The following is a 10,000-nucleotide window of genomic DNA, read 5'->3' as shown; positions in this document are numbered from 1 at the left end:
GCTGTTATAGATTGCAGGGCATTTGAGACGTGTGTCTATGAGTGATGGACGATCAAGTTTTTACTTGGCCAATTCCCTATCCCGGTCATCGCTCCATCCCCTCTGCTGATCTGAGGAGAGCCGTAGAATCGCACGCGCGAGGAGTTTCACCGGTAGGATGTAGCGCGTGGGAGGATCACGCTATTCTCCCCAGTTCCGCTCCCCCCCCGAACAGGCGCCCTGATCGACCAGAGGAGGCACTAGTAAAGCGACCAGGACTCATACCCCACCGGCTTCCCACACGCAGACACGGCCAATTGTGGAACGTCTGAACAAGCCGGAAGTACTGCTGCCGGGAATTGAACCCAGGGCTCAAGATTCAAGATTCAAGATTCAAGATTCAAGATTTTATTGAGACTTCGCGAATGCCGTTTTAGTTATGGTACAGTATAGGCATCTTCTCAGAAAATAAAGCCCCTTTTGGGTTGGCCCAAAAACCCAGTAATATCCACAAACTACTGCCAAGTTGTTGCGTTTAGGGGTCATTGCAGATAGAACAACCCTGCAACTGTCCCGGGTGACCAATGCCTCGCCTGTGAATGGCTGTCAATATAAAATGTTGGCGGTGTTCCAAAGCGTTATTTTCCGCCCCTGCATCTTCTTCTCCTCTGGATTTAATGTATTTGCTGCCCGTTTTCTGGTGCGAGTGAGTGATTCAGTGATTCCCACAGGCTGAAATTCCACTTTCTTAACAGTTAATTACTTTAAAATGTCTTTACATTGACAGAATATGCGGACAGAAAAAATAAAAAGGCATCTCACGGGTGAGACGACTTTCAGTGGAGCGCTTATTGAACCACTGTCAAGTCAGTCAGAATGTAAGTAGGTCATCCGTTTTAGTGCTTTCAAAATAAAACCCTTATTGTAAAATTTAAATGAATGTTCATTTTGAGTAATGTTTTACAGCCACAGTTTCACTCCATATGTAATGTTAACATCACAAGCATTTTGATACAAGGTTTGCTGCTTCGTTTGTTGAAACACCTTTTTCTCCTCCAACGTGCATCAGTAAGGCTATTTGTTTAAATTACATTATTTTCAACTGGAAGTTGCATATTATGTTGTGGCTGGGCTGGCGCTGGGCGCTGGGCAGCCGTCTGAGCAAACTGCTCAGGGAGGAGGGCGGGGAAAGAGAGCCCCCGCTGCCGTGGAGAAACTGAATGGGCATCAAGAAAAAGCTGAGTAAATCCCTGTAACATCGCAACTTCCAAATCTGCTGAGCAACAGAGGCCTTCACTCCTGTCAAGGTGAGAATGATGTGGAATTCAAATGGGATGATATTGTCATATTGGCAGATTATTTTGTCCTGTTCTTCTCCATCTCCTCACGTAACGTTTATGCAAATGGTAAGATTGTATCTAGACTAATGTATGCAGACTTCTAATCACAGCTCCAGCACCTCCAAACCAGGACAGGGAAATTCAATGTGTCAGTTTGGTATCAGAGGAAGATGGACTTCAATTGCATTGATAAATATGCAAATGACTATGTAATGAGTGAATGAGACAAATTTAAATGACATTGAAACAAACCACATACATATATGATTTATAATGAAGTGTGGTGTTGTATGTTTTAATTTATAATGAAGTGTGGTGTTGTATGTTGATTTATAATGAAGTGTGGTGTTGTATGTTATGATTTATAATGAAGTGTGGTGTTGTATGTTTTGATTTATAATGAAGTGTGATGTTGTATGTTGATTTATAATGAAGTGTGGTGTTGTATGTTTTGATTTATAATGAAGTGTGGTGTTGTATGTTGATTTATAATGAAGTGTGGTGTTGTATGTTGATTTATAATGAAGTATGGTGTTGTATGTTTTGATTTATAATGAAGTGTGATGTTGTATGTTGATTTATAATGAAGTGTGGTGTTGTATGTTTTGATTTATAATGAAGTGTGGTGTTGTATGTTTTGATTTATAATGAAGTGTGGTGTTGTATGTTTTGATTTATAATGAAGTGTGGTGTTGTATGTTATGATTTATAATGAAGTGTGGTGTTGTATGTTTTGATTTATAATGAAGTGTGATGTTGTATGTTGATTTATAATGAAGTGTGGTGTTGTATGTTTTGATTTATAATGAAGTGTGGTGTTGTATGTTGATTTATAATGAAGTGTGGTGTTGTATGTTTTGATTTATAATGAAGTGTGGTGTTGTATGTTTTGATTTATAATGAAGTGTGGTGTTGTATGTTTTGATTTATAATGAAGTGTGGTGTTGTATGTTATGATTTATAATGAAGTGTGGTGTTGTATGTTTTGATTTATAATGAAGTGTGATGTTGTATGTTGATTTATAATGAAGTGTGGTGTTGTATGTTTTGATTTATAATGAAGTGTGGTGTTGTATGTTGATTTATAATGAAGTGTGGTGTTGTATGTTTTAATTTATAATGAAGTGTGGTGTTGTATGTTGATTTATAATGAAGTGTGGTGTTGTATGTTATGATTTATAATGAAGTGTGGTGTTGTATGTTTTGATTTATAATGAAGTGTGATGTTGTATGTTGATTTATAATGAAGTGTGGTGTTGTATGTTTTGATTTATAATGAAGTGTGGTGTTGTATGTTGATTTATAATGAAGTGTGGTGTTGTATGTTATGATTTATAATGAAGTGTGGTGTTGTATGTTTTGATTTATAATGAAGTGTGGTGTTGTATGTTTTGATTTATAATGAAGTGTGGTGTTGTATGTTTTGATTTATAATGAAGTGTAGTGTTGTATGTTATGATTTATAATGAAGTGTGGTGTTGTATGTTGATTTATAATGAAGTGTGGTGTTGTATGTTGATTTATAATGAAGTGTGGTGTTGTATGTTGATTTATAATGAAGTGTGGTGTTGTATGTTATGATTTATAATCAGCGCTATTCCCGGGGGCTTGGGGGGGACGAGAGATGGGGAGAGGAGGATCGGGTTTTACAGAATGTCGGGAAACAGTGGATGGATAAATCCAGAAGGAGGTGGTAATGCAACATAAAGGATGCCAACTTGCCATAAAACAACACAGAAGATCACTGATGACATCATCACTGATGACATCACATCATTAGGGCAATTATGGCAATCACCTAATTAAAAAATCCGGCTCCGTCAGATCACCCGCACGGGTGCTCTTTACACCCCCTGAAAGTTTCAGCCCGATCGCACGTAAAACGGCATATTCGCAGCCTCGCCCGCCCTGCAGCTCGCCCACTGCGTGTCGTATACGCAGCTCGGCCGCTACACGGCCTTGCCTGCTCTATGACATCACTGATGACATCATCACAGATGACATCACTGATGACATCATCACTGAACTTAGCCTCAGCCAGGAAGGATGATGAAATCACATCATGAGGGCAATCACCTAATTAAATAATCTGGCTCCGTCAGGTCACCCACACGGCTGCTCTTTACACCCCCTGAAAGTTTCAGCACGTCAAACGGCATAGCTGTGGCCAGCACAAACATTTAAACAGACAAACATTGCCCACTTGCTCCCTTTTATAATAGGATGCTCCACATTCAAGATGCTCTGCTGTAAATGATGTAAAAACACAAACCAACACAAATGAAATGTATGTTATCAAGGCTGCAGGAAACACCACCAATCCTAAAAAGTTCTGAATGTGTGCATGTATGAGTAGTGGATGAGCACCCAACCCCCCCCCCCCCACACACACACACACACACACACACACACGTGAAGCGCTTTAGGTGCCTTGAAAAGCACTAAATAAATGTCATCAATTATTAATGTGTGCATGTGTGTACATGGGTGCTTGTGTGTGTGTGTGTGTGTGTGTGTGTGTGTGTGTGTGTGTGTGTGTGTGTTTGTGTGCATACAGTACATGGCATGCATGTGTCCTTTTTGAGAGCACATCCACACACATGCTTGCGCGCGCAACACACACACACACACACACACACACACACACACGCACACGCACACACGCACACACACATACATACATGCAACCCCCCACCCACCCCCACACACGCACACACACCACCCACAGAGCCATATAACAAAAAAGACATGAGAGAACAAAGCTAGTAATAGCTGCTTTTAATCCTGATTTAATGACAGGAGTCCAAAAGTGTAAAGCACAGCGCACACACACACGCGCGCGCGCGCGCACTCACACACACACACCTTCACATTCTCACACACACACACACACACACACACACACACAGTTGGCGATAGAGCAGGGCAGCAACAACATAGAGGCCTGCCTGGGGTTCAATTCTCTGTCTCTTGACTGAGCCTGCTGAATGAGCTAATACTACTGAGCAGCCACACAACAGCTAATAGCGCTAATATCATTAGCATCTCACTGTTTAACACGGCTGTCATCTCTCTTTCCATGTCCCTTCTCTCTCTCTCTCATTAGATAATTAAAAAGAAATCTTATGTAAGAGTGCCCAACACCCAGCAACAAAGACAAACACAGTTGTGAAACTAAGTCCCTAGACCTTGACCCACTCACACTTTTTCTGCAAAAACACTCACATGTAAAGTATAAACACATATGCACGCACACACACACACTAAGGGTGGGAGGATAATTTACATTGATCTGCATCGATTCAATGACCATCGATCCAATAGCATCAATGGACACTTTTGTACAGTGAAAACATCGATATAAATCGCCATGGCGCTATAAGAAATAAACATTATTTCTATTACTTTAACTAGTCCAAAACCCGTGGGGTATAAGGCTATAATATTGTGGCTGGCTATAATTGGCTGTAATTGTGCGCAGACATACTGACATACAGACACTCCTGGAATTATTAGATAGATTTGAAATTACACGCCATGTCTGCATCACCACTTCCGCCCAAGCGCACCTCTTTCCGCATACAAACAATGCGAGCACCATGGCAAGCACGCAAGAAAAAGAGGGAGAGGATATTTGCTCCCATCTCTGATAAAAATCCCATATCGTCTAATATCGATCGCAGTCCCCTGAATCGAACCGAAATCGGAAATATCAAATATCGCATTGTTGTCTAATGAATCAATATAATATCGTATTGTGATCAAACTTGTGATTCCCACCCCTAACACACAATGCATGCACGCATGCGTGCGCGCGCGCGCACACACACACACACACACGCGCACACACACGCACACACACACCTGCGCAGGGCACTGGGCGGGACCTTCCCTGGGCTCCTGTCTGATGGTTGGCTGTAGCAGCTGCTCTGGGCCTCTGGCACCTCCCCCTTCTCCCGCAGCATGGAGGTGGCTGCAGAGGCAATGATGAGCACTCCATCCCGCACCCGCGTGTCCAGTGGGTACTCCCACTCGTCATAGGACACCGAGATCATACCCAGAGGAAACATCTGAGGAGGAGAGGAGAACTTACATATAGCCTAGATACCTATCTGTATCTGCATCTGTAGACATTGGGCTCTATCTTCCCCCTGGCCTTAAATTTGCGTTTATGGCTTGGCCCGGTGCTATTAGTGGGCGTGGTCAGGCGCATTCCCTAATTTTTCCTTGGCGCTAAACAGCAGAATCCGCTAACTTTTTAAGCGTAGAATTATTCACAAGTGTTGGATTGGTGGTCTCCAGTAAACCAATCACATTCTTCCCTTCCAAGGTCCCGATCCACCGAGATACTCCAGTCCGGTAACTCCGGTTGCGGCTGCATGCTGTCATCTCTTCATGCCAATTTGGATATCTCAGCACATCACAGATCATAGCCTGAATAAAACAATTCAACCTACAGGCAAATACAGATCTGTTCAGCAGGGCTGATGGTCTCCCTGTACAATATAGAACGTTAACTATCGGTGACATTCCTGATACCATCTACTTCCATGATCTATATATGTTGTAAACTCATAACTTTCACAATAGTGAACAAGCACCCCCACTCGGCTCCTTCAGGGCAGGCTGTTTTATAACTTGTAGGCTACCTGCTGCTCCTGCACATCACAGCACAGGCTAAATGATGCAACATAAATATAGCCTACATTATGTAAAGTCATAAATAAAATAAATAAATAAATGTGTTTTCATTGAAAAAGTACATATCAAGTAAGCTAAGTCTTGTTGGAGCTAAGTCTTGTTGGAGCGGACATCAGAGTACAACCGTGTTACGGTTGTCACTCGACTATAACGCGTATTTGCGACGGATATATATACGACCTGGATTACATGTATGTTTCACATAGGGTTGTGTTTTGATTTTTATGTTTTATTTTGTCCAATATTGAAATATTCTAGAATTGCATGTTGTGTTAACATAAATATTATTTCTATCTACCACTTAGCCCAGAGGTTCTCAAATGTTTTTCAGCCAAGGACCCCTTACAAGATAGAAAATATACCGGGGACCCCCTCATTCTGATTTGTGATTTTGGGCTAAGCTTAATTGTTTCCACGGTAACGTGCTTGACTTTTAATTTGATAGGTTTGTTATTAGAATGTAATCCATGAACCATTTTAGATTTAAAGCATAAACTATTTTCGTTGAACTATGAAGATTTTGCAAAAAAAAAATATATATATATATTTTTTTTTTATTACATTACATTTACATTACGTCATTTAGCAGACACTTTTGTTTTGTCCAAAGCGACTTACAATATCACAATTTGTCAACAGTACAGAAAACCACTATGCAACACAATCAATGACAGCCAAGATATTTTGATAGACTAGCACCATGTAGGAAGTAGTTTGAGAAGGAATAATTAACATGTAGCATTTTATTTTTGAATTAAAAAAAAAAAAAAAAAAAAAATTACTTGAAAACTTTTCGCCCACGGACCCCCACGGTCCGTGGCACTTTGCCAGGGGGTCCGCGGACCCCCATTTGAGAACCACTGACTTAGCCTACTTAAGCGCAAATTATGCTTGAGCGAAATCGACGGCGCTGACTGCGCCGAGGGGGTCGCCGCAGCAGGGCGTCCTATCGGCGCAGCTCGGCGTAGGGGCCGTGCAGCTCCTCGAAAATGTCACTCTGCGCCGTCTAGCGCCGTCAACTCTTTGTTGTGAGGAATGAGGAAATGCCATTTCCTCATTTAACGTGCTTGTCCCTCATCTAGCAAAGCCTTCTGCAGGCTCACCGGAATGAGTTTTGAAATGGAGGGACAATAAAATGTTCCCCCACCGACATGATTGCAAGTTCTTGGTAAACGACACGATAACGTTTTGGACGTGTTTTGGACGAGTTACGTTCGAGTATGCACAGTCTCGCTGTCGCCGCCGAGCGGCGACAAGGCTCCAAGTCGTGGCTGCTGGGCGCTTTAGGCTGATTTGGTTGCTTTTTCTTGTCAAAATGTATTAAGCCTCAATGCATGCTGGGAGAGATGCAAATGTATGTCTGTGTGTGGCGTTTGGTAGGGGAGCCGGCGCACTGAATAAGGCCTGGTTTTGAAAAGCATTAACCACAAAATTAACGCCAGTTGGGAAGATCGCTGGTATTTAAGGCCGAAACGTCCATTCTGGCGCTGCGCCACGCCTCTTCAGCGTAAAGCGCATTTCGGGGCGTAAAAACATGACGCTATCTTCCAGAGTCAGCGGTAGGCAGGCGTAAAGCGTGTTTTTTGGGGTTTAAGGCCAGTTTAGCGCCTAAGGCCAGGGGGAGAATAGAGCCCATTGTCTATGAGATTCAACTTAGGGACATTTTTGCCAATCATATTTTAAACATCCAGGAGCTAATTTTATTCTGATAACTGAGCAGGCTCGAGCAAAAACTGTGTCCTCGATAATTGCATACTACAAGAAAGGTCTCATGCAGATTAATCTTTTGTGGCATGCACCTTCCTGAAATCACTCCTGATTGGCTACAAAGTAAGCCCATTTCAAAGCCTATTCAGCCTATTCCCTATTCAGTTATCAGTTGTTGAGGTAAAACCCAAATTTCTCATCCCAAATTAAATAGGACAAGAAAGTTTTTCTGTCTCCATCTGACTCAGGAAACATTTAAAAAAAATCCACACACACCAGTCTGTCAGTCTACCTCACATTCTTTTGCATTTGAATTTGGCACCAACTTTAGAATGAGTTCTTTCTTTTAGAAGGCAGAATAAAAGCAATCAGCAGGGTGTGTGGAGTGGGGAAACGGAGTGGCGGAAGGAGGCGAACAAGCAGTTTCAGGCTTTTGAGGCAAAGTAAGTAAACCTATAATATGTTCCCATTTATAATGTGAGGGGAACATTTGAGCAGATTACACATTGAATTATTGATTCACTTAGATGCTGTTTGGATTCTAGTTACCTTGCTGCCCTACATTTTGAAAGTGAACGTGTGTATGTGGCGCTGTCAAAGAACCCTATTCCGGGGCTGAGCAAATCGGTAGGTACAGTAAACAAAGCTGTGTGATCGATGCGGGTTTCTCCAACTAAAGGACAGGTAAGTATGGCCCTGTATTTGCCCTGTCAGGGCACTTCATAGTGGCCGTCTGTCATCTGTATCCTGCGGGGGGGACTCCCTACCTCGGGGGTAAAGTCTGGGTTGCCAGTGGTGAGACTGGACACAATCCAGATGTAACCAGCTCCTGTCAGGCCCAAGGAGCGAGCTTCCTCCAGGATATACCTAACAAGGAGCAGAAGCAGAGAGTTAATACAGAATCAATGGTGAAATTTGTCAGCGTGTGACAGAGACACCGACACACAGTGACAGTAAAATAGAGACACAGAGACTCACACAGCCTCATCCTTGGAGCAGTATAGCAGGATAACAGGACTCTGGATTCTCTTGAGGGCGATGTGTGATTTAGAGTTCTGGTCGCCGTCGACAGCATCGAGAGTCACCACACTCTGCAGGTCCCAGCGCACAAAGCTGCAACAAGCAACAACACCATCAAGTCACATTCATCTTGTGTGCTGCTGACTCAGTCGGTTGCCGTCAACAAGTATTGAGCGTTGGAAGCTGTGGGTGTTTACCTGTGGTCCACAGTGGCCCTCAGCGTGTATTGAGCGTGGAAGCTGTGGGTGTTTACCTGTGGTCACAAGTGACCTTCAGCGTGCTAATAAAGTCCTGGTAGCCGGGAAACTTGGAAGTGACGATGGAAAAGATGTGCCAGTCATACTCCTCCATGATGCTCAGCATGAGCAGAGCCTCCTGCTGCAGAGCTGCACCGAACTGGAAGAACGTGGACTTCTCATCCTGCAGCAACACAACAGGCACAGCCAGCAGACAGTCAGCAGATCTGGTTGAGGAGCCGAATTATAGTGTACACAAAAAAGAGCTCAGAATATGAAGAGCTAGAGTCAACAATCAGACAATTGAAATCATTTTCAGTCAGTCAGAGTAACACAGTGAGTGAGAGAAAGTGTGGGAGAAAAAAAGAAAGCAAATTAAGTCAACATGATTCAGTTTGAATCGAAGACACTACAGAGTGACTGCTGGCACTTTTCAATATTTTATTTAAAAAAAAATGTAGGTGCCCAAGTGGTTGAAGGAGAACTGGCCCGTATTCATAAAAGTCAATGTTGCACAACGCAAACTCTGCAGTGTGGTAATTTGAGGTGATTCATACTGTAAAGTTAGCATGGCAATGGCTACCGCTGCACGGAGATTTTACTGTGTTAATTGTCTGCGGTCACCCAGGTAAAAACCAATGGAACATTATGTAATTTTTGCATAAACAAAATGATCATCCACGCTCATGTGGAGTAGATCGCAAACTAGATATGTCAGAATCAGAACGGCAAAGAAAGCTGAAGTTCCCAGCAGAATAGAAACAGAAGTCATACTATGTTCCACAGACAGCAGTTAAACACATGGACAGAACATAATATGTTTTACAGATATTTTGTGTATTAACTAAACTTTTTTTTTTTAAACGTATGTAATCATCATCGCCTTGGCAGACCAAGTGGTATTTTTACGCAGCAGTGTGCTTTTAGGCTTTGGGGACATGCAAACGATTATAAGCGGGCAATGGTGCCAAAATTGCGCAATTTAGGCTATAATCCCCATTTATGAAAAAGGAAAAA

The 10,000-nt window shown here is 42.5% G+C and overlaps 1 protein-coding gene across 1 annotated transcript in view; it reads right to left on the bottom strand.

Moving 5' to 3' along the window:
* The window catches only part of grin2ab (glutamate receptor, ionotropic, N-methyl D-aspartate 2A, b), a gene marked incomplete at both ends in the record, with an annotated part of 100,130 nt that overhangs the window by 35,800 nt on the left and 54,330 nt on the right, over window positions 1-10,000 (bottom strand). Inside the window, 4 exon segments of the mRNA XM_083656182.1 lie at window positions 5,184-5,389; window positions 8,495-8,594; window positions 8,706-8,840; window positions 9,001-9,167. Of these exon segments, the coding sequence (XP_083512308.1) occupies window positions 5,184-5,389; window positions 8,495-8,594; window positions 8,706-8,840; window positions 9,001-9,167 (608 nt within the window).

Source organism: Poromitra crassiceps (assembly GCF_964638095.1).
Source record: "Poromitra crassiceps genome assembly, chromosome: 19".
NCBI classification, from domain to species: Eukaryota; Metazoa; Chordata; class Actinopteri; order Beryciformes; family Melamphaidae; genus Poromitra; species Poromitra crassiceps.
This window is presented reverse-complemented; position numbering and strand designations above follow the sequence as displayed.